Source organism: Nerophis ophidion, linkage group LG17, assembly GCF_033978795.1.
Source record: "Nerophis ophidion isolate RoL-2023_Sa linkage group LG17, RoL_Noph_v1.0, whole genome shotgun sequence".
Lineage (NCBI taxonomy): Eukaryota > Metazoa > Chordata > Actinopteri > Syngnathiformes > Syngnathidae > Nerophis > Nerophis ophidion.
In genome coordinates, this window is record NC_084627.1 from 36,787,474 (window position 1) to 36,814,205 (window position 26,732).

Consider the following 26,732-nt stretch of genomic DNA (forward strand, 5'->3'; position numbering starts at 1 on the left):
GAATGCGTGGGTTCCCTCCGGGTACTCCGGCTTCCTCCCACTTCCAAAGACATGCACCTGGGGATAGGTTGATTGGCAACACTAAATGGTCCCTAGTGTGTGAATGTGAGTGTGAATGTTGTCTGTCTATCTGTGTTGGCCCTGCGATGAGGTGGCGACTTGTCCAGGGTGTACCCTGCCTTCCGCCCGATTGTAGCTGAGATAGGCGCCAGCGCCCCCCGCGACCCCGAAAGGGAATAAGCGGTAGAAAATGGATGGAAATTGGCACCCCATTAGGACGTAGAACAGTAAAATATATATATATAAAAAATGCAGTTTATATTGACTGAAACCAGACTGGAGAATTCAACATTTCGAAATACTGTACTGGAAGGGAAAGAAAACATGACCAAAAATCTACACAACTGTGAATTTTACATGAAACGGACTACACTTGACATCTAGTTTAGCTGGTGTGAGTTCTGGGTTAAATTTTTGAGTTATTTTTTATGGAGAGTAATCCCTTTATTGGGTTATAAGGGTATTATTTTAACCCAATTTCAGGGTTTTCCAAACTATGAACCATGGTTGGGTTGTTTTTCAATGAGTAGCTGGTGTGAGTTCTGCATATGCAAGTAATTTTGTTATACAAATTAGCACCGTATTTGGGACGTAAAACAGTATAATATAAAAAAGAAATGCAGCTTAAAATGACTAAAATCAGACTGGAGGACTCAACATTTTGAAATACTGTACTGGAAGGGAAAGAATACATGACCAAAAATTTACACAACTGTGTATATAACAGGAAACGGACTACACTTGACATCTAGTTTAGCTGGTGTGAGTTCTGGGTTAAATTTTTTAGGTATTTTCATGAAGAGTATTTCATTTTTTTGGGTTATAAGGGTATTATTTTAACTCAATTTCAGGGTTTTCAAAACTATGAACCATTGTTGGGTTGTTTTTCAATGAGTAGCTGGTGTGAGTTCTGCATATGCAAGTAATTTTTTTCTGCAAATTAGCACCGCATTTAGGACGTAAAACAGTAGAATATAAAAAAAGAAATGCAATTTAAATTGACTGAAACCAGACTGGTGAATTCAACATTTCGAAATACTGTACTGGAAGGGAAAGAAAACATGACCAAAAATCAACACAACTGTGTATATAACATGAAACTGACTACACTTGACATCTAGTTTAGCTGGTGTGAGTTCTGGGTTAAATTTCTGAGTTATTTTTATAAAGAGTAATACATTTTTGGGGTTATAAGGGTGTTATTTTAACCCAATTTCAGGGTTTTCCAAACTATGAACCATGGTTGGGTTGTTTTTCAATGAGTAGCTGGTGTGAGTTCTGCATATGCAAGTCATTTTGTTATGCAAATTGGCACCGCATTAGGACGTAAAACAGTAAAATATATTTATTTATAAAAAATGCAGTTTATATCGACAGAAACCAGACTGGAGAATTCAACATTTCGAAATACTGTACCGGAAGGGAAAGAAAACATGACCAAAAATCTACACAACTGTGAATTTTACATGAAACGGACTACACTTGACATTTAGTTTAACTGGTGGGAGTTCTGGGTCAAATATTACTTTAACTCAATATCAGGGTTTTCCAAACTATGAAACATTGTTGGGTTGTTTTTCAATTAGTAACACATTTTTGGGTAAAAGGCTTTTTTTATATTAAAAAGGAACTTTTTTCTTGAAGGGACTTTTATTAAAGATTAATCTCTAACATTTTTTACAATCACACATCTTATATATATGAAAATATTTGAGCAAGCTGTATAGAACTGCTAATGTCACGATCTGTCATGTTTGTTCAGTTTTTGACTCCCTCAGTTCCTGTTTTGAGCACCCCTGTGTTTGTGTTTTAGTTGCCATGACTGCTGATTGCTTTCACCTGCCTCTGATTAGTGTTTGAGCCGCTCACCTGCTCCTGGGCATTAATCAGAGAGCTACTTATTACCTGCTTTTAGCCGCATTTAGTCTGGCTTTCCTTTTTGCCTCCACGCAACAGTTACAAGGGCTACTGATTTGGTTCCTTGACCTTTTTGTTTGCCTGTTTACATGCTAAGCTTTTCTTGTTCGTTATTCCGTTAGCTTCCCGTGCTTTCGGCATTCTGGTGCTCTTTTCTTTGTATCCCGCAAGATTTGTGGACAATAAATCAGTTTTTTACCTGGACATTGCCTCTGGAGTACCGTCGGCATCCTGTGAGAATGATCCATGCAACTATTACGTGACAACTATGACCATACACAGCAATTTTTGTTAAAAATATGTCACTCATATCTTGCTTTAGAATATATTTTATGGAATAGAAATAATGTTGGTCAGTATTTGGAAAGGAGTAGGTCAAATTAGCAGTAAAAGTTATAATTTTTAACCAACTATTGGGTATAGAAGTGCTAAATTGCGCAACGCAATAGTTAGGTTTGGAATAACCCAACATTGTAGTGAGCATAGCTCAGCTTTTGTGTTAAATAAATTCAACCCTCATTGTTGGGTTATGAATCAACCAACATTGAGTTAGCATAACTCAAATTTTGGGTTAAATAATTTAACCCCATAGTTTGATTGGGAATCCCCCAACATTAAGTTATCATAACTCAACTTTTTGGTTAAATAATTCAACGCAAAAGTTGGGTTGAATAATTTTAACCAAAATGTTGAGTTAAAAAAACTCAAAAAAGGGTTTCATCCTTCTCTGAACCAGTAGTTGGGTTAAAATTGGGTTATTTTTTAACCCAACATTTTGATTGATTGATTGATTGAGAGTTTTATTTTTAGATTGCACAGTACAGTACATATTCCGTACAATTGTCCACTAAATGGTAACATCCGAATAAGTTTTTCAACTCCTTTAAGTCGGGGTTTACGCTAATCTATTCATGGTGTCTAGTTTTGTATTCTTTTTTACTGACAATAGTGACGCTTTTGAATCGTAATAATTTTCTCTTCATTTTCGTCAGCATGCGATGGTGACCACTGGGGCCCTCACTGCAGTCACAGATGTCAGTGCCAGAACAAGGCTCTCTGCAACCCCATTACCGGAGCCTGTATCTGCACTCCTGGGTACAAAGGTTGGCGCTGTGAGGACGCTTGTGACGTTGACACCTATGGTAATGGTTGCCAGCAGAAATGCCAGTGCCAGAATGGAGCTCGCTGTCACCATGTGACTGGAGAATGCAAGTGCTCATCTGGATACACCGGAGCTTTGTAAGTCTGCATGACAATGTGACGGTCTGCCTCAAATCCTAACAATAATATGAATAACTAATTATTACATGTAACATCCAGCCTTGGTCTTTTCCTGCAGCTGACCATACAAAAGTACTATAGTGTCAAAGCTAAAAGCTAAGCAGAGCTGCAATGCAGAACATTTAAGTACGTATGACATACTTGCCAACCGTGAGACCTCCGATTTCGGGAGGTGTGGGGGGGGGGGGGGGTCGGGGGTGGAGCGCGGGCCGTGGTTGGGGTTGGGGTTAAGAGTCAAATATTTAATATATATATATATATATATATATATATATTAAATATATATATATATATATATATTAAATATATACATATTAAATATATATATATATATATATATATATATATATATATATATATATATATATATATATATATATATATATATATATATATATATATATATAAATACATAAAAGAAATACTTGAATTTCAGTGTTCATTTATTTAGCCATATACACACATAACACTCATCTAGTCATTGTTGAGTTAAGGGTTGAAATGTCCATCTTTGTTCTATTCTCTGTCACTATTTTTCCAACCACAGCTAGTCTCTCTGGCAGAGAAGAAGTCTAGCAAAATCTTAGCCATTATGGATAACACCTCCCACCGACTACACTTGGACCTTGCGGAGAGAATGAGCACGTTCAGTGGAGGGCTCAGACTCCCAAAATGTAACACGGAACGACACAGGAGGTCCTTCATACCGACAGCCATCAGACTGTATAATGCATATGTTCCTTGACTGCACTTAAATGTAGAATATTTGTATATAACTCATATATTATATATAACGAATATAATATATTATATACATTGTATTTTTTATTATTATTATTGTTTATTGTGAGCGAACTGTCGTGCTGAATTAAATAAAGTACATTCTATTCTACATTCTATTCTATTCTATGTACTGTAGATGGCAGTATTGTCCTGTTTAAGAGTGTCACAAGTTCACAATATTGGAGCTTACGGCAGACGAACTGCTTTACGGTAGACGAAAATATGACTGCTGTTGTTGTGTGTTATTACCGGGCTGGGAGGACTTTAATGAAACTGCCTAACAATAAACCCACATAAGAAACCAAGAACTCACCCTCGATCATTCTACAGTTATAACGTCATTGGGCAGACACGCGCTTTATACTGTGGGAATGCGGACGTGAAAACAGACTGTCGACACGTCACTCAGGTCCGCTTTATAGCAATTAGGGAGATTTGTGTTATGTTTGTCCTCCTACAGCAGGGATAGGGAACCTATGGCTCGAGAGCCAGATGTGGCTTTTTTTGATGACCGCATCTGGCTCTCAGGTAAATCTGAGCTGACATTGCTTGACACGATAAGTAATGAATAATTCCACTTGTAATCAGTGTTAAAAATAATGTTCAAAATATAAAACATTCTCATGCTTTTTTAATCCATCCATCCGTTTTCTACCACACCTGTTCAAGAAGTTGCGTTAATGGTAAAAAGTTATTTATTTATTATTGGTTAGTGTGGGGCTTGCCCTCCTGGGGATTCTTCAGACCACCAAGCACCGACATGAGAGCCTGTTTCAGGGTTACAATATTGTTTTATTTTTCAATAAGTCTCTCAGTTGCTTTCCAGCAATTGTCTTTTTCTCTTTTGTTCTCGCTCGCATTCTGGCTCCAGCCCCAACCCCGTCTCTCCTCCTGGCTGCTGCTTATAACATAGCGACAGGTGATTAGATAACAAGGCCCAGGTGGTCCATCTACGCACCTGTCGCTGATTTCGAGGCTGATCCTGGCAACACCCTGCTTCGCTGCAGGCCCCTAGGCCACGCCCCTCCACAGTTAGCTTCAGAATAACAATTGTATTTATTTATTTATTTACTTATTATACTCTAGAAATGTTGGTCTTACTTAAAAATGCAGGCGTTTAGTTGTGTTCAGTGTTAAAAAAAATATTACATGGCTCTTACAGAAATACATTTTAAAATATTTGGCTTCTTGGCTCTCTCTGCCAAAAAGGTTCCCGACCCCTGTCCTACAGAAACCGTATTAAAACAAAAAGTATTTTTTTTCCCCCTCATTATTTCTATTTTTCATATATTTTTGAAAAAGCTCCAGAGAGCCACTAGGGCGGCGCTGAAGAGCCACATGCGGCTCCAGAGCCACGGGTTGCCGACCCCTGCACTAGCGGGTGAGCTAAGTTGTTTTGAAGATGCAGTAGTTTGCTTGTCGCTGTCAAATTTGAGGAACCAAGCTAGACCGTGTCTTCAGCTTGCATTATCACGATATGACGACAGGGTTAAAATCTTTATCGTCTGCCAAATTTGTATAATAACCTAATTTGTATTCGGCAAATGACGGATAATACATCGATAGTAACAAAAAGCCTAGCAAAGCTAAGAGAAGTTCAAACCAGAGTATGTCATATGAGATGTATGATAGCTGAATTGTGGGCATTCACATACCTTTGATTGATCGATTGATTAATTTTTTTATTAGTAGATTGCACAGTACAGTACATATTCCGTACAATTAACCACTAAATGCTAGCACCCGAGTAAGTTTTTCAACTTGTTTAAGCGTACATAGTCTATACATGAATGCATTCATTCTAACATGACGATGCCGTGTTTGTCCTCAGTTGTGAGGACCTGTGCCCGCCAGGTAAACATGGACAGCAGTGTGAAGAAAGGTGCCCGTGTCAGAATGGCGGAGTTTGTCATCACGTGACCGGAGAGTGCTCGTGTCCAGCAGGATGGATGGTATACACACATTGTCACATTTAACGAGTTGTGTACGTCTCCATAACCAGTGTTCATAATATTGGCGGTACATACTAACGGTGTTAGTTACGTTGTTACTTTTACTGGTAATGAGTAATCTAATTAATTACTTTTAGGTCCATTACAATGCCGATGTAACCTGGCACGCTACTTGTGACAGCGTCATAAGTTCAGCAAATTCAAGGCAGGGAATATATTTTCACCAGTGAACGCAACAAAGGGCACCACACTAAAATGAACTTGATATCAAATAGAAAGAGGAACCATCACACTGGGATACAGCGGACAACAACCTACGCACTTGTACACGGTGGGAATAACGAACAATGAATCAATGTTTGAAGTGACAAACTTGCCATCCAAACAATACACCGTTTGTTTACAAGAAGAAATGACAGCCATCGGATTAAATTTCATCTCTTTATTAACCAGGGGTAACACAATGGAGTAAATAGATTCAAAAGAACTGGCCGCTGTTAACCGCGAAAGCTAACAAACACAGGTCTGTTGAATGGCTAGATGACATCACACGTTACCTAGGCAACAGGCCCTACCTTTTAAAAGCACACACACTGTGTTCTCATAGGAAACGTCGCTCAACTGCATATGCCAAATATTTTAATTTTTTTTGGTAAGGCATTAATTACTTTCCCTAGTAATGAATTAAAAAGTAATTCCGTTATACTTTTTTTGATAAAGTAACGAGTAAATACAATTAAGCCTGCTCAGTGGCCTTGTGGTTAGAGTGTGCGCCCTGTGATGTGTAGGTCGTGAGTTCAAACCCCGGCCGAGTCATACCAAAGAGTATACAAATGGAACCCATTGCCTCCCTACTTGGCACTCAGAATCAAGGGTTGAAATTGGGGGTTAAATTCCAAAAATGATTCTTGAGCGTGGCCACCGCTGCTGCTCACTGCTCCCCTCACCTCACAGGGGGTAGAACAAGGGGATGGGTCAAATCCAGAGGGTGATTTTTACACTCTTATTGTGTGTGTGAGAGACTATCAGTGGTACTTTAACTTGAACTTTAATATACACTTTTTTAAAGTAATTTATTATTTGTACACAGTATTTTTTTTTTTAACTCCCATTGTGATTTAATTTAATGTTGAGCTCATATGTCCTGGCTGAGGATTGGCTCCTCATCCTCTGCAACAAAAGTGTCACGTTGGTGGCACATTGTGATGCGTGTAGTGTCACGCCAAGATGCAGTTTGGACCAAGACAGGCAGGAGTTGCAGTTAAGACTTGATTTAACACAAAATAAAAGAACACCGGTGCAAAACGGCAAAAGAAAGTGCGTGCCTTCGCACAGGAAGCTAACGCTAATTTAGCAGGGAGTCCAGAAGTCCAACAGTAACGTGCTGAGCGCACGCGAAGCTAAGACGAAACTTAGCACAAGCATAGACGAAAAACCGACGTGAAAGTTGCGTGAGGCAAACAACACACCAAGACCGAACAAAGGGATAAGGCAGGCTTTAATACAGAAACAATAATCAGAACACAGGTGTGCCTAACAAACAAGAGCAGGTGGGACATATGAGAAACCATGGAAACAAGATAAAACAGGTAGTGCAAAAACTAAGAACAGGAACAGTCCAAAACAATTGACAAAACACAAAAGGACTCAAAAACCAAAACCATATATGATCCGGGCGGCGGATCACAACAAAAAGGCAAGATTGTGAGCCATTTGGCAATCAGGGATTGACAAAAAAGAAGATGTAATCTGTTTCGTTATTGTCATGTTAGTGTCACCATTTTTTATGTCAACAACTTCAAATAGGGGGCTGAGGAGGATTGCGTAGGGGTCGGGTGCAAAGTGAGCCTGGCAGCAGTCGAAAGCAGGGAACTTGGTCGGTCTGATCCTAGGACAGGGGTGCCCACACTTTTTCTGCAGGGGAGCTACTTTTCAATTGACCAAGTCGAGGGGATCTACTTTTAATTTTCCTGAGGGAACTCTTCTGAAGGAATCAATAAAGTTCTATCTATCTATCTATCTATCTATCTATCTATCTATCTATCTATCTATCTATCTATCTATCTATCTATCTATCTATCTATCTATCTATCTATCTATCTATCTATCATATATATAATTTATATGTATCTATTTATGAAAGAAACCTTTTTGTGAACAAGTTAAAAGTGTTTAATGATAATACAAAGTACCAGTGATTGTCACACACACGCTCGGTGTGGTGAGATTATCCTCTGCATTTGACCAATCACCCTCACCCCCTGGGAGGTGAGGAGAGCAGTGAGCAGCAGCTGTGGCCACGTCCGGGAATCATTTTTGGTGATTTAACTGTCAGGCTTGCCACTGACAGCTTGTTTGTGTTTTAGTTTCTCCTCTGTGTGTTTAGTATATCATGTCCTTAGTTCCTGTCAGCATTCTTATTTCGGTTCAGCTTCCTGTTTGTCTCCCTGAGTGCTTTGTTTCCCCTCAGCTGTGGCTGATTGGCACCTGGCCACACCTGATGTCAATCAGCCAGCTCCTATTTACCTGCTTTGTTCCTCCAGTCAGTGCTGGATTGTTGTCTTATTGATGTTGTTGCTACCTGTCGTGTCGTATCATATCTTGTCTATGCAGCATTGCGGTAAGCTATATTTGATAGTGGTTTGTAGCTTATTGTCTTTTGTTCCCTGCTTCCAAGTTTGTTTTGATATTAATAGTACGACTTCTGTTTCTTGCTAGATACCTGCTAGCTTCCACGCTAGGCCTTTTTCTTTTTATCCGCCCACGTGCGCGCTTTTTGTTTGTACCCTTTGCTGGTTTTTGTCTTACTGATTTATATTAAAACCATGTTTTCTCACTCCATGGCTGCTTCCATCTCGGCATCTTGGGGTTCGTCACAAACAAACTCTGACATTAACCGCCAATTCCAACGCTTGATGCAGAGTAAAAGCATGTTTAACACATATAGATTCCTTTCTTTCATGAAGACAAGAATATAAGTTGCTGTATTACCTGATTCTGATGACTTGCATTGATTGGAATCAGACAGTAGTGCTTATAATGTCCACATTTTTGATTGGAGGAGAAAAACAAGTCCTCCTTTCTGTCCAATACCACATGAAAGTGGTTGGTATTTGGCATTTTATTTGTCCAGCTTCCATACTCGTTTTTGTACAATTTACAGGAAATACATTGGCGGCAAACTCCATAGCTTGCCAGCTTTCTGAGACTCCTATTTTATTAGTGCAGGCAGGATGAGGCAGCGCTTTTATTGTGAAGACAGGAACTGTGCAGTCGGTCTTTAGAGTTTTGACGGCAGGTACGGTGCGAGAGTCTGTTGAAATAAAAAAAATGTGTCTCCCCTTCCTGTCGGTTTTTGTTTCTTAGTAATGAGCTCGCAGCAGCCGGCGTCATCTTAGAAGACCCTCGGGTGTCGTGAATGTCAATCAAGTGACGTCTTAGGGAAGATTGATGATCGCAAATTTTTAGAACTATTTTTTTAAAGCCCGGCTGGCGATCGACTGACACACCCTCCACGATCGGCTGCCCGGTTGTAAACCCGAATGGTGATTTGTTATTGGACGTAGTGTTGTCTCGATACCAATATTTTGGTACCTGTACCAAAATGCATTACAATACTTTTTGGTACCTTTTGATTCTTTTTTAAATAAAGGGGACCACAAACATTTACATTATTTGCTTAATTTTAACAAAACATCTTACGGGACATTGAACATATGTTTCTTATTGCAAGTTTGTCCTTAAATAAAATAGTGAACATACTAGACAACTTGTCTTTTAGTAGTAAGTAAGCAAACAAAGGCTCCTAATTTAATTGCTGACGTATGCAGTAATATATTGTGTTACTTATCATTCTAGTTTTTTGTCAAAATTATTAAGTACAAGTGGTTAAAAATGAATGATTAATCTACTTGTTCATTTACTGTTAATATCTGCTTACCTTTTCTATTAACATGTTCTGGTTACACTTCTGTTAATAATCACTTACTCTCTTGTTGTTTGGATGCTGTATATATGTTTTGGGTAATACCACAAATTTGGGTATCAATTTTAGTGCATCCATAGCGAGTCCACTGACGGATGTACGTTTGAACTGTCCGCCACTTTGTATTAGAAATGGCAACAGCGGAGCATTCATTTGCACATATGAGCCAGTCTGCCCCACAACAAAAGGACAGAGTAGAAAAAGGAACATCCATCTATCCATTCTCTACCGCTTGTCTCTTTTGGGGTCATAGGGGGTGCTGGAGCCTATCTCAGCTGCATTCGGGCAGAAGACGGTGTAAACCCTGGACAAGTCGCCACCTCATCGCAGGGCCAACACAGATAGACAGACAACATTCACATACTAGGGTCAATTTAGTGTTGCCAATCAACCTATCCCCAGGTGCATGTTTTTTGGCGGTGGGAGGAAGCCGGAGTACCCGGAGGGAACCCACGCATTCACGGGGAGAACATGCAAACTCCACACAGAAAGATCCCGAGCCCGGGATTGAACTCAAAACTACTCAGGACCTTCGTATTGTGAGGCACATGCACTAACCCCTGTGCCACCGTGCTGCCTAAGAAGGTACATATTGACTAAAAATTCAGACTGTAATGGCGGACTTGCGCAAAGCACTTCCAATAAATTTCTACCATAGATAGCAGACCTGGGCAAATTAAGTCAACATGCGGCCCATTAAGCTTTTCAATCTGGCCCGCTGGATATTCCCAAATATTTCTTTTAGATCTTTAAGATGGAAAGTGTAGCTGGCATTATGATGTGCAGTGATGTTTTCTAATGACCATAAGTCTTGAACTATACAACATATTTCAATGGTTGGAATCTGCGCTTTTGCATGATATTTTGGTAACTAGTGATGTCCTGATACCAATATTATTTTGATACTTTTCTAAATAAAGGGTACTACAAAAAATTGTATTGTTGGCTTTATTTCAACAAAAAATCTTAGCGTGTGGCGGACCGGTACTTTTCAGAGGCGGTATGGTACCGAATATAATTCATTAGTATCGCGGTACTATACTAATACTCGTATACCGTACACCCCTAGTAGTTACCATTGTAATCTACGTCACAGCAGGTCAGACGAGGCACCAAGCAGCGTGGATGGGGAGCGTTTCCACAGAGGGTTTCCAGAGTGGCCAGCCTGAAATGTGGGTGTGTGGAAGTTGATTTTTACAAGAAAGTTCTAAAGCTTAGTGATATATCACATATACCAGATTGTGGATGTGTTTTGTTTTTTTACCCTTCACGTTCATATTTCGCCGAGTTTGTTGCATTTTTGTTGCATTTGGCTTGATTGTAAAATATGTCGATTGAGAGCGGGTGTGATGTTCATATATTCTCAATATTCAAGGTTTTATCGTTCATAGAAAAAATTTAAATTCCGTTCCGTTTTTAAGGCGGTCTGTCATTACTTTTTTTAGCATTCAATCAGACTTTATTGTGAGGTTTTGTATTAGTTTTCCTAAAAATAGATAAACCGGCCCCCGACACATTTTTTTCTCAAAATTTGGCTCCCGAGTCCAAATAATTGCCCAAGCCTGTTCTATAGAGATATCCGCTGACATCACAAATGGAAAAAACTTCACAAATTGGGTATTTACCAGATGGCTCATTTGGTGGAAGTATGAAAGAAGGCAAGATTGTTTTATAAATATTGCTGCAATGCCTCCATGGCTTAATTTAACATTTTTGGGACTTTTTCACATGACACAAAAGCAGGTAAGAATGGTTGATTTTGCATAACATGTGTCCCCTTTAAGCACATGCTGTGTGTGAGGTATAAATGACGTCATCATCCACACCAGCACTGCACTGCTCATCAAATTGCAGAGGGTCCAGGCAGCTGAATAATCAGTTTCTGCAGCTTTGTTTTTATTGAACTCTCCCAGCTGTCTCCTCACCTGGTCAGCTGACGCTGTCATGTGGGGTGATGAAGAGGGTGTAAGGGTCATCGTCCAGGCCGCTCGTAATGTAGGAGTGGAGTGAAAGCAGTAATGATTGTGACAGTGCCGCCAGGTGTTGAGCCGAACTGGGAATGAACAGCTAGGACGAGTGAGCTGAACCTGTTTAAAAACAATATAGTTCATTCACCATACCCAGCATTGGATATGTTTCTTTAAAGGCCTACTGAAACCCACTACCACCCACCACGCAGTCTGATAGTTTATATATCAATGATGAAATATTAACATTGCAACACATGCCAATACGGCCTTTTTAGTTTACTAAATTACAATTTTAAATTTCCCGATGTGTTTCGTCTTGAAAATGTCGTGTAATGATAACGTGTACGCAGGACATCACAGGTTTTTAGGAAGTATGAGCGCTACATCAACACACAGCTTAAAGTCGTCTGCTTTAACCGCATAATTACACAGTATTTTGGACATCTGTGTTGCTGAATCTTTTGCAATTTGTTCAAATAATATTGGAGAAGTCAAAGTAGAAAGATGGAGTTGGGAAGCTTTGGCCTTTAGCCACACAAACACACGGTGATTTCCTTGTTCAAAATTCCTGGAGGTGAAACTTTACTATGGATCAGAGCGCGGTCAAGCGAACATGAATCCCGACGGAATGTCAACCAGCAGGTTTCGGTGAGAAAATTGTGGTTAAAAAGTCGCTTCTTACCAGAGAAAAGCTGAGCTTGTGCCGTTCATAGCTGCCGTCGAGTCCCCTGAGACATTGGCGTCGAGACACCCGTGGACACACCCCTCCGACTATCAGGTAATATTAAACTCACTAAAACACTAGCAACACAATAGAAAGATAAGAAGTTTCCCAGAAGTATCCTAGTAAATGTGTCTAAAAACATCAGAATGCATCCCAATGCAATCATGTTTTTTTTTTCTCCAGTCCGTCGCTATCAACATCCTCAAACACGAATCTTTCATCCTCACTCAAATTAATGGGGAAATTGTCTTTTTCTTGGTCCGAATAGCACTTTTTGTTGGAGGCTCCCATTAAAATCAATGTGAATATGTGAGGAGCCCCCACACTTGTGACGTCATCGTCTGCGACTTCCGGTAGAGGCAGGGCTTTTATTTCTCTTAGCACTGAAAGTTGCGAACTTTATCGTGGATGTCCTCTACTAAATTCTTTCAGCAAAAATATGGCAATATTGCGAAATGATCAAGTATGACACATAGAATGGACCTGATATCCCCGTTTAAATAAGAAAATCTCATTTCAGTAGGCCTTTAAGGCAGGGTTGTCAAACTCATTTAGATCGGGGGCCACAAGGAGAAAAATCTACTCCCAAATGGGAGTAGATTGATGAAATCACGGCACGATAACTTTGAAATAAAGACAAATTCAGATTGTTTTCTTTGTTTAAAAATTGAACAAGCACATTCTGAAATTGTACAAATCATAATGTTGTTTTTTTTACAACTACCTGTTGCGGTTATTATTTGTCGTTGTGTTGTGATCCGATATCCGGTTCCATTTGTGTATTATAGTCTGCCAATGTTTGCAATAGTTCCTTTCTGAATTACATTCTGTTGTTTGGACTTCCTGTTTATTCTGTCACCATGGTAGCTTATTATTTCACCTGCCCCTTGCTTTCTACGCACACCTGTTTCTTGTTATCACCTGCCTTATTTAAGCTCGCCCCTTTTCGTCATTCATTCTCGGACTCTAATTTGCTCTCATGCAACAGTTGATGTCTTGTGTTTCATACTATTACTCGCTGCCTCTCGCGCTGCGGTTTATTTCATTCCTAGCTTTCATGCTAATCATTTTGTTTTCCCTTTTTGTGCCTTTGTGCCAAGTTTAGTTTTTCTGTTCATATTCCTAGCTTGCATGCTAGCGCCATTTGTTTGCCTTTCTGTTAGCACCAGTGTTTTTGTTCTTAGCCTGTGTTGAGTTAAATAAATACTTATTTCTTACCTCAAGCTGTGTTCTTGCCCAACGCATCCATGAAGGAACAAATCCGGCATCGCTATGCCGCACAAGCTTCACACGTTGTTTATATTTTCTGAATAATTTATGTGATAATGTTCAACTCATTGTTGTTAATTTTTCAGTCTATCAATATAAAAAAAATTACATCAAAATCAAATTACAGTATGCATTTTTCTCAACTGATGTACTAACATGTGGTTTATTTTGTACATTTGTAGCATCATCTACAACAGGCCTGGGCAATTTTTGACTCGGAGGGCCACATTTAGAGAAAAAAATGTGTCTGGGGGCCGGTATATCTATTTTTGTTATGATGGGGGGGTTGCAGCTTGCTGCGGGGTCGTTCTCCCAGGAAGGCAGACGGACAACTCGGGACATGTCGTTTAGGTAAAAACATGATTTAATTTTAACAAAAAAAAAAGTACAAACAAAAAGCGCTCACAGCGGAGGCACAACTTGGCTAAGGAACGAAACTAACACGAACAGACTATGAACATAAAACAAACAACACTTACCATGGTATGACAAGAGCAGCATGGACTTTGGCATGAAAAAAACTAGCATGGACAGAGGATGAAAAGAACACAATGACGCCAGGCCGACTGACTGGCAAAGACGAGCTTAAATACTGCCTCCGATTAATGTTCGGAAAGCAGGTGAGCCGCCGAGCACTAATCAGAGACAGGTGGACACAATGAGTAACCAAGGAAACCAGACAAGGTAGTGGAAAAAACAGGAACTTAAAGAGTCCAAAGGTCAACAGAACATAGCCAAACAAGACAATTTTTAGGAACACTAATACAAAACCTCACAATAATGTCTGATTGAATGCTAAAAACGTTTTGACAGACCGCCTTAAAAAACGGAATGAAATTTTTAATTTTTTCTATTAACGATAAAACCCTGAATATTGAAAAAATATGAATGTCACACCCCCTTTTGATCGACATGTTTTACAATCAAGTGAAACGCAACAAAAATGCAACAAACAGTGAAATTTGAACGCGAAGAGTACACAATAACCCCACCTACGATCTGATATATCTGATATTTGCTGAATTCCTCCCAGGGATCAATAAAGTACTTTCTATTCTATTTTATATATCACTAAGCTTTAGAACTTTGTTGTGAAAATCTCCTTCCGTGTCGATGGAAATTTTTCCCGCCCACACTAATCTAATTAGATTACCATAGTAACTAATTATATTACCATAGTAACTAATTATATTACCACAGTAACTCATTATATTTCCATAGTAACTAGTATATCATGCAAAAGCGCAGATTCCAACCATTGAAATACTTTTTATAGTTCAAGACTTACTGTCATTAGAAAACATCACTGCACATCCTAATGGCAGAGACAATTTCCATCTTAAAGACCTAAAAAAATTATTTGGGTATGTCTGGCGGGCCAGATTGAAAAGTTCAACGGGCCGCATGTGACCCCCGGGCCTTAATTTGCCCAGGTCTGAGCTACAAAGATGCAAATAATTGCTATTGTGACATATAGTGAACACATTTAGTACAGGTGTTTCTTTCATTTAAAAATTTCAGGTTGAATTTTATACTTAGCAATAGTTTCCCTCATTCTTTTTCACACTTCTTTCCGCAAAGGGGATTTTTGTCACCTTTACCCAGATGCCTAGAGGGCGCTCACTGACCAATGTGTTTTCAAGCATTACATCCCACCCCCTATCGGCTTTTAGGACGTGACAACATGAACTTCGTTGTACGTAACACATGCATGAGCTGTGTGTGCTGTTAACCTAGGATAGCTATTTATCTAGCTAACATTAGCTAACAACACACACTTGAGCTTTGTGTGTCTAAACTAAGCTAAAACAACAATTTGTCATTATCGGGGGTCGGCAACCCACGGCTCTAGAGCCGCATTCGGCTCTCTATGAATTGATTAATGTGGACCCCGACTTAAACAAGTTGAAAAACGTATTCGGGTCTTACCATTTAGTGGTCAATTGTACGCAATATGTACTGAACTGTGCAATCTACTAATACAAGTTTCAATCAATCAATCAATCAAAGCGCCGCCCTAGTGGCTCTCTGGAGCTTTTTCAAAAATGTATGAAAAATGGAAAAAGACGAGGGGAAAAGATATAAAAAATATATTTTTTGTTTTAATATAGTTTCTGTCGGAGAACAAGCATGACACAAACCTCCCTAATTGTTATAAAGAACACTGTTTTTATTAAACATGCTTCACTGATTGGAGTATTTGGCAAGCGCCATTTTGTCCTACTAATTTTGGCGGTCCATGAACTCACCATGGTTTGTTTACATGTATAACTTTCTCCTACTTTCTAAGACGTGTTTTATGCCACTTTTTTTCTGTCTCATTTTGTCCACCAAACTTTTAATGTGCATGAATGCACATAGGTTAGTTTTGTTGAAGTTATTGAATTGTGTGGAATGCTAATCAAACATATTTGGTCACTGCATGACTGCAGGCTAATCGATGCTAACATGCTATTTTGGCTAGCTATAATGTACATATTGCGTCATTGTGCCTCATTTGTAGCAATATTTGAGCTCGTTTGGTTTCCTTTAAGTCCTCTTAATTCAATTTATATTTCATGACACTATCTGTATATAATATGGCTTTTATTTTTTTGCGGCTCCAGACATATTTGTTTTTGTATTTTTGGTCCAATATGGCTCTTTCAACATTTTAGGTTGCCGACCCCTGCGCTAGATCATGTTTTGTTTAGTTATGTTCTGTTAATTTTAGACTCCATTAGTTCCTTTTTTTGTGCACCCTTGTTTGTTTTACTTTCCATGACGACCCATTAGTTCCACCTGCCTCGTGTTTGGATCACGCACCTGCTCTAAGCAGAGACTAATGAATAAGCCTTTTTTTTTGCCAGTTAGTCGGCCTGGCGACATTACTCTGTATTTGCTCCTTTCATGCTTAGTTCACGCTAATCTGTATTTGCTCTGTTTTGTTGTCTGTCCATAGTTTCAGCCTATGTGTTAGTTTTTGTATCATACGCTAAGTTGTGCCTTCGCCCTGTGCGCCCTTTTGTTTGTACCGATAGATAGGGAACAATTAAATATGTTCCTACCTTCACGCCTGATCCAGAATAGTCCGTTTGCGTCCTGGGAGAACAATACTCGCAGTAAACTGCGTAAACCTACACGTCATGACACAATTATTGGATGACAATAATTGTGGTGGCAATTACAAGATCCGATAGCTCAGTTACAGCTCATTTTATTCTATTCTGTGTTTTATGTCTTTTTTGTTGCATGATTGCACCCAGAAAAATTCCTAGTTTGTGAACCAGTTTTCAAACAGTGGCAGTAAAAACTATTCTGATTCTGATTCTGATCTGATTCTGATTCTGATGATATCAGCTTGCATCTAAAATTTCCGATACAAGCAGTCCTTAACGGTGTAAAGCTGGACAGCCAGTTAACATCTACATGTCCTCCAATAAGCACTGGTCTTTTGGTATATTCTTGTATTTTAGTCAAGGCACTTACAAGAGATAAACATGGTAGGCTCCAGACTACTAAGAGCTAGCGGATACATCACGGCTAAGCACACAATAGCACACAAGCTAGACACACAGTACATAATAAGTGTCCTTAATTGAACAATATTGCAGTCACATTTGTCACTTTGTCACTTTAAACAAGTATCAATTATAGTTACATGTTACGTATACATACAAAGTTTCCAAGGCAGTATTCAGTAACAAACCAGTCAAAATAATTAAACTTATTGCTTTATCATTTTAACTGAATCAATTATTTGTCCCAAAAACAATTACCACTCTACTTAAAATTTAAATAAATGGTAAATGATTGTACTTTATTGCGCTTTCCTACCCTTTTTAAGGAGCCCAAAGCGCTTTGACAGTATTTTCACATTCACCCATTCATGTGACGCTTAGCTGGCATCGTGGTGAGGTTTTGTTCTCTCGTGGATGCAGCGGAATGGAACACAGTGTGAAGGTAGGAATTGTGATTTATTTCTAACTACAAAAACAAACTAATAACTGAAATACTGGCACAAAGGCACTAGAGACAAACCAACCGAACTAGCATAGGAGCTAGAAGGAACAAAAAGCGCTAGCATGTAAACTAGGGACAAGCAAACAAAAGAATAGCGTGGAAGCTAATGAACACGAATAGTCTTTACCACAATGCGGGAAGAGCGACGTGACCTGTTACATGGGATAGCAAACAAGGGCAGGCTTAAATAGAAGGGATAATCAAAAAGCAGGTGCGTGTGAAAAACAAGGCAGGTGACACAAATGGGTAACTATGGAAACGGAACTAAACAGGAAGTGCCACTGGGAACTAAGGAAGTCAAATAACAAGACGAGATACAAAACAGAACCAAAACCACAATATGCCAAGATCTGAGGAGCGGATCATGACAATTCACACACACCTTCACACACACATTCACACACTGAAAAAACAGATCATAAGTCTGTCATAAGGTTATTGTTTGTTATACTTACCATTGTTATCTCGGTAATTTCACTTGACCAGGTCTTTTCTAAAATTCCAAACTACAAAAATAATAAAGGTATGTACAATGACTCCTGCTGGTATCGTAAAAGATTAATATCAATTACCTAAGGCTTCAATATCGCACTCATATCTGGAAGCAAAAAAGTTGTATCAAGACACCTCAAAAAATAATGATAGTTCTGTGATGTGCAACACAAAATATAAATGTTTTTCTCCATAAGAAATTATCATTAATTAAGAAATAAAAATAGAAATAACTGGACAGCAATGGAAAGTGGAAGTGAGTAGTAGAAAGAAGGCAGGAATTCGAGGAAGAAAATCACAGGGTAAAAACAAATATTGAACTCAATCCAATGCGTCATTTGTGGTTGGTAGGTCTATTTCTGTTGTTTGGATAGACACAGACATTTCCCTGTTCCCAATCTGTATACTCAGTTAAGCAGGCTTTGGTCTGGACTTACAGTAACACTGTCATTAATCCTCTGTCGTCTCTCACAAACGGGTCCGGCTCTACTTAGGGGCCCACTCAAATCAAAATGTTTGAAGTTGAAAAAGTACATTTTCATATATCCACAAAATGCATGCACATACCTCAAAACCAGTGAAGTTGGCACATTGTCTAAATCGTAAACAAAAAACAAAATACATTGATTTGCAAATCTTTTTCAACCTACATTCAATTGAATAGACTGCAAAGACAAGATATTTAACGTTGAAACTGGAAAACCTTATTGTTTTGAAAATATTAGCTCATTAGGAATTTGATGCCTGCAACATGTTTCAAAAAAGGTGGCACAACACTGACAAAGTTGAGGAATGCTCATCAAACACACCTTTGGAACATCCCACAGGTAAACAAGCTAATTGGGAACATGTGGGTGCCATGATTGGGTATAAAAGCAGCTTCCACTAAATGCTCAGTCATTCACAAACAAGGATGGGGTAAGGGTCACCACTTTGTAAACAAATGCGTGAGCAAATTGTCGAACAGTTTAAGAAAAACATTTCTCAGCGACTTATTGCAAGGAATTTTTTTATTTTACCATCTACTCTCCGTAATATCAAAAGTTTCAGAGAATCTGGAGAAATCACTGCACGTAAGCAATGATATTATAGACCTTCGATCCCTCAGGTGGTACTGCACTAAAAAGCGACATCAGTGTGTAAAGTATATAACCACAAGGGCTCAGGAACACTTCAGAAAACCACTTTCAGTAACTACAGTTTGTCGTTACATCTGTAAATGCGAGTTAAAACTCTACTATGCAAAGCCAAAGCCATTTATCAACAACACCCAGAAACGCCGCTGGCTTCACTGGGCCCGAGCTCATCTGAGATGGACTGATGCAAAGTAGAAAAGTGTTGTGTGGTCTGACGAGTCCACATTCCAAATAGTTTTTGGAAACTATTTGAAACCTTCGGACCAAAGAGGAAAAGAACCATCCAAACTGTTATAGGCGCAAAGTTCAAAAGCCAGCATCTGCGGTGGTATGAGGGTGTTTTAGTGCCCAAAGCATGGGTAACTTACACATCTGTGAAGGCACCATTAATGTTGAAAAGTACGTACAGGTTTTGGGAGCAACATATGTTGCCATCCAAGCAACGTTATCATGGACGCCCCTGCTTATTTCAGCAAGACAATGCCAAGCCATGTGTTACAACAGCGTGGCTTCGTAGTAAAAGAGTGTGGGTACTAGACTGGCCTGCCTGTAGTTCAGGCCTGTCTCTTATTGAAAATATGTGGTCCAATATGAAGTCTAAAAAACAAAAACGGAGACCCTGCACTGTTGAACAATTTAAGCTGTACATCAAGCAATAATGGGAAAGAATTCCATCTAAAAAGCTTCAAAAATTGGTCTCCTCAGTTCCCAAACGTTTACTGAGTGCATTGACTAAAAGCTTTACTAAAAAGAGAAATCTTCAAATGTTTTTTTAAAAGTGTCAACACAGTCAAGATCACGGATGGACTGGTGCAAATTGTTCCAGAGTCTGGGAGCTATAGCCTGGAATGCCAGGTCTCCACGGGTTTTTAAATGAGTTTTGGGATCTTTAGAAGACCCTGGCCTGAAGACTGCAGGTTGCGCCCTGAAGAGTAGGGGCATAGCAAGTCAGTGATGTACTAAGGGGCCCCACCATGCAATGCACGGAATGTCAGGACTAAAATTTTAAACTAAATGCGAAATTTAACTGGAAGCCAATGAAGACTGGATAAAACAGGGATAATGATATGGGCTGTTCTGGGTGCACCGATCAAGAGTCTGGCAGCTGCATTTTGTACAGTCTGGAGCAGGGGTCACCAACGCGGTGCCCGCGGGCACCAGGTAGCCCGTAAGGACCATATGAGTAGCCCGCTGGCCTGTTCTAAAAATAGTTTAAATAGCAGCACTTAACAGTGAGCTGCCCTCTATTTATTTTATTTTATTTATTTACTAGCAAGCTGGTCTCGCTTTGCTTGATATTTTTAATTCTAAGAGAGACAAAACTCAAGTAGAATTTGAAAATCCAAGAAAATATTTTAAAGACTTTTTCTTCACTTGTTTGAATAAATTCATTTATTTTTTTACTTTGTTTCTTATAACTGTCAGAAAGACAATTTTAGAGAAAAAATACAACCTTAAAAATGATTACAGGATTTTCAAACACATATACCTTTTTACCTTTTAAATTCCTTCCTCTTCTTTCCTGACAATTTTAATCAATGTTCAAGTAAATGTATTTTTTCATTTTAAAGAGTAATAAATAATTTTTTATTTAATTCTTAATTTTAGTTTCTGTTTTTTCGACAAAGAATATTTGTGAAATATTTTTTCAAAATTATTATGATTAAAATTAAAAAAAAATATTCTGGCAAATCTAGAAAATCTTTAGAATCAAATTAAAATCTTATTTCAAAGTCTTTTGAGTTTCTTTCAAAAATTTTGTTCCGGAAAATCTAGAAGAAATAATTTTTTGTCTTTGTTAGAAATATAACTTGGTCCAATTTGTTATATATTCTAACAAAATGTAGATTGGATTTTAACCTATTTAAAACATGTCATCAAAATTCTAAAATTAATCTTAATCAGGAAAAATTACTAATGATCTTCCATAAACTATACTTTTTAATTTTTTCAGAAAGATTCGAGTTAGCTAGTTTTTCCCTTCTTTTTTTCGGTTGAATTTTGAATTTTAAAGAGTCGGAATTGAAGATAAACTATGTTTCAAAATTTGATTTTCATTTTTTTCCTGTTTTCTCCTCTTTTAAACCGTTCATTTAAGTGTTTTTTTCATCATTTATTCTCTACAAAAAACTTTCCGTAAAAGGAAAAAAAACTTACGATGGAATCACAGACAGAAATACAAATTTTTTAATATATATATATAGATTTATTTATCAAAGGTAAATTGAGCAAATTGGCTATTTCAGGCAAATTTTTTTAAGTGTGTATCAAACTGGTAGCTCTTCGCATTAATCAGTAGCCAAGAAGTAGTTCTTGGTTTCAAAAAGGTTGGTGACTCCTGGTCTGGAGTCTCTTTAGCGTTGACTTGTTGAAAAGAGTGACAAGAAAATTTCAATCGTCGATACGAGATGAAATGAACGCATGAATGATCATTTCCAGATCCAATTTGGTGCTAATATGTTCAGAACGTGTTAGCAGAATTTTGGGTTTACAGTACTAGACATGTGAGACATGCAGACAAGCCAGACATCTTAAAAACTTACAGTACTGTAAAATAATACTGTATGTATGTATGTATGTTGTTTTTACAGGGTACAGTCTGCGGACAGCCATGTCCAGAGGGGAGATTTGGTCCAAACTGTTCTCAAGAATGTCAGTGTCACAACAATGGATTATGTTTTTCATCCAGTGGACAGTGTCTTTGCAGCCCTGGGTACACAGGAGAACGGTAAGAGGTGTCTTTCATTGGAATACAAGAAAACAATGCAGCTTTTTAAGAAATGTGAACCTTCATCATATTCAGACTAACAATTGTCCACATCCATAAAATCCCCCACTCTCCCTGAGGGTTCACCTTTTCCATAACAGAAAATAATCCCTATTATTTTCACATTTCTCAACTTTATTCCTAAATTCAAACCTTCAAGGTCATTTAGGAAGCTATTCATTTTCCACATTCCAAAAGCAATAATTCAACATTTTCTGTAACCGAAATTCTTTTCGAATTTAAAGGCCTACTGAAATTAGATTTTCTTATTTAAAAGGGGATAGCAGGTCCATTGTATGTGTCATATTTCATCATTTCACGATATTGCCATATTTTTGCTGAAAGGATTTAGTAGAGAACATCGACAATAAAGTTCGCAACTTTTAGTAGCTAACAGAGAAGCCCTGCCTTTACCGGAAGTCGCAGACGAGGACGTCACCCGTTGATGGCTCCTCACATTCTCACATTGTTTTTAATGGGAGCCTCCAACAAAAATAACTATTCGGACCGAGAAAACAACAATTTCCCCATTAATTTGAGCGAGGATGAAAGATTTGTGTTTGAGGATATTGATAGCGACGGACTAGAGAAAAAAAAAAAAAAGAAAAAAAACGCGATTGCATTGGGCCGGATTCAGATGTTTTTAGACACATTTACTAGGATAATATTGGTAAATCCCTTATCTTTCTATTGTGTTGCTAGTGTTTTAGTGAGTTAAATAGTACCTGATAGTCGGAAGGGTGTATCCACGGGTGTCTTGAGGCCAGTGTCTGATGGAAGTTGACGGCAGCTGTACGGACGGCACAAGCTCAGCTGATCCCCGGTAAGTGGCGACTTCTTACCACAATTTTCTCACAGAAAACCGCTGGTTGACAAGTGGTCGGGATCCATGTTCGCTTGACCGCTCTGATCCAGAGTAAAGTTTCACCTCCGGGAATTTTAAACAAGGAATCACCGTGTGTTTGTGTGGCTAAAGGCTAAAGTTTCCCAACTCCATCTTTCTACTTTGACTTCTCCATTATTAATTGAACAAATTGCAAAAGATTCAGCAACACAGATGTCCAAAATACTTTGTAATTATGTGGTTAAAGCAGACGACTTTTAGCTGTGTGTGTGCGCAGCGCTAATATTTCATAACAGTCCGTGACGTCATGCGTACACGTCATCATTCTGCGACGTTTTCAACAGGACACTTAGCGGGAAATTTAAAATTGCAATTTAGTAAACTAAAAAGGCCGTATTGGCATGTGTTGCAACGTTAATATTTCATAATTGATACATAAACTATCAGACTGCGTGGTTGGTATTAGTGGGTTTCAGTAGGCCGATAAGAATGTTTACATCACATAGGAATGGGCGATATGGCCTACAATCCATATTGCAATACTCTCAAAGTTCATTATAACGCGGCCGTTTGGGTCCATAAAATACAGATCAAATTATTTCCGACTCCTTATTTTTCACCCTTTTCTTTTCGAAAAAGTTATTCGCGTAGCTCGGCTGTCTAAACCTGCTTGGTATGATAGTGAAGTGTGAAGTGATGTGAATGATGGATTGTGTCACAGAATGCACTGCAAAAAGTCAGTGGTCAAAAACAAGAAAAAAAATACAAAAATGAGAGGTATTTTATTTGAACTAAGCAAAATGATCTGCCAATCGAAAACAAGTAAAATTAGCTAACCTCAATGAACCCCAAAATACCTTAAAATAAGTATATTCTCACTAATAACAAGTGTACTACTCTATAAGTACGTATTTTCTATTGTTTCATTGAAAATAAAACAGCAAAGTTTATTTGTCTGTCATCTGTTTTAATATGAGACACAATTGTGTCAAAGTCATGATTTTTTTTTCATGCTTGAAAAAAGAATGTATTACTTTAAAACAGTAGTTTTATACTTGTGAGTGTTGATGACACAGCTTTGCAACAGATTATATTCTAGTTTCAAGCATGTTTTACTCAATATACAGTAGGTCATAAAATCTCAGCAACAAGCTGTAATATCTTACCGAGATCATTTAGGACCGAATCCCTTAAAAGAAGTAAAACATTCTAACATAAAATCTGCTTAGTGAGAAGAATGATCTTATCAGACAGAAAATAAGCAAATATCACCTTTATATGAGATATTTAATATTACTTAGATTTGAGTGTTTGCAGTAGGTGATATTGTGTTGTTTTTAATTGTATTTTTTATTTGTATTCCTTATTTTTGGAGACTTTCATAAAGATTTACTGTGTATGTTTGTAATTACACAAGAAAAAACAGTATAATTGACTGGTGGAAAAATACGGGCGGAAATTCGGGGTCTAAGGTACGATCGCGTTATATGGGACTTTGGTGTATATATTGCAGCCTCATGCATTAATACTATATATCACAAAATTATATCTGGCATATAAATTTCAAAATGGGTTAAAAAGGCTCCTAATTCAGCTGCTGTCATATGCGGTAACATATGCATCATTTCCAGTTGTATTATTTTCTCAAAACTTTTATCAATCTACTTATTAATTTACTGTTTATCTGGTTACTTTCTCTTGTAACACTACACTTCTGTAAAATTTAATAAGCCCCTATTCTTTTGTTGTTAAATACTTTACATTAGTTTGGGTGATACTATAAATGTGGGTATCGATCCAATGCCAAGTAGTTACAGCGGCAGTATCGGTGATACTGATACTTCAAATTTTCTAAATATTTGACTGATTACTATGATTAGGCAACAATATCAAATCAATATTTGAATTATGTCCATATTCCATTTTAATTACATAGTAACATATATTTTGCAAAATAAATTCAATAGTGCAAAATAAGCCAACATTAGCAATAAACAGTATTGGCTCTGATTTAAATCCTTCGGTTTTTTGCCCCGGGCTTCATGGTGGGAGAGGGGTTAGTGCGTATGCCTCACAATACGAAGGTCTTGAGTGGTCAGGGTTCAATCCCGAGCTCGGGATCTTTCTGTCTGGAGTTTGCATGTTCTCCCCGTGAATGCGTGGGTTCCCTCCGGGTACTCCGGCTTCCTCCGTCTTCCAAAGACATGCACCTGGGGATAGGTTGATTGGCAACACTAAATGGTCCCTAGTGTGTGAATGTGAGTGTGAATGTTGTCCGTCTATCTGTGTTGGCCCTGCAATGAGGTGGCGACTTGTCCAGGGTGTACCCGCCTTCCGACCGATTGTAGCTGGGATAGGCACCAGCGCCCCCCGCGACTCCAAAGGGAATAATAATACGCACACCTGTTTTTCTAATCACCATCCTATATAAGCCAGCCTTTTCTGTTCAGTCGGTCTGGGTTTTTGCTTATACGCAACAAGTGAAGACTGCTATTTGATCATTATTACTCGATAGCTTTCATGCTACGCTCATTCTTTTTTCTTAACTCTCATGCTAAATGTGTTGTTCTACCTTTTTGTGCCTTTGTGCCAAATTTTGTTTATCTGTTTGTCTTCCTAGCCTTCCATGCTAGCGCTTTTTGTTTGCCTTTATGCTTAACTCCAGTGTTTTTGTTCCTTAGCCTGTTTTATTACTTTAATAAATCATGCATATCTTACCTTACGCTGTGCTCTTGCTCACGCATCCTTGGAGGAACAAACACGTCATCGCTATGCCATCCAGCCGTTACACCTCGTCTCACAAGATGTAGTTTCTCTTAAGTATCCTTCTTGAAAATGTTCTTGCAAATATATATCTGCCACCTAACCAACATGTTGCTCTCCTTCTTTGTGAGTACCGGCGAGTTTTCTGTGGCTTTCTAAGGCTCGTATGGCTCCTGTGGCACTTCCTGATTTTGCATATTGTGATTGGATACTCACTTGGGACTCCCAAGTGAGTATCCAATCACAACGTCAGGCCAGCTCGAAGGTCATACTGACAACAACTCGCGATCTGATTGGCTATCGCAATTTTCTATAGACTATGTGTCCGTTCCCTTGCAGTGCATAGATGCCTGCATTGTTGATTCTGAAGGCCTCGGGCAGATTTGATACAGCATGGCAACATAAGCTAGCTGAATTCTGATTGGATACAAACTAAAACTAAAAACAACAACACTGGAAAGAGAATGATATGACATGAAGATATGAATACTTTTAGATATTTAGTGAAAGTAAATGAATTACTTTTATCTTTAATTATGATCATGATTTCTGGTTATGTTAAGCCAGCAGAGAAGGCCTTGCTGGCCCTGACGGCACACTTATTATGGTGTGTGTTGTGTAGTGGTTGCTGGTTGCAGGAGCTCTGCACTCTTGAGTGTCCTCCTTTTGTGTTCTTGATGTTTCCCTCTGGTGTGTTTTTTGCCTTTTGGTTCGGCCCTTTTCGGGACTTCTGCTGTACTTTTTGGTGCATTTTTGTGAACTTTCGGATCTGCCTGGAGGAGCCTTT

At 38.5% G+C, this 26,732-nt stretch overlaps 1 protein-coding gene across 1 annotated transcript in view; it reads left to right on the plus strand.

The window, feature by feature from the left end:
* megf10 (multiple EGF-like-domains 10) overlaps positions 1 to 26,732 on the plus strand; it is a 147,000-nt gene that overhangs the window by 57,797 nt on the left and 62,471 nt on the right. The window contains exons 6-8 of the mRNA XM_061876880.1: positions 2,970 to 3,216; positions 5,873 to 5,993; positions 22,163 to 22,299. Of these exons, the coding sequence (XP_061732864.1) occupies positions 2,970 to 3,216; positions 5,873 to 5,993; positions 22,163 to 22,299 (505 nt within the window). The remainder of the gene's footprint in view (positions 1 to 2,969; positions 3,217 to 5,872; positions 5,994 to 22,162; positions 22,300 to 26,732) is intronic.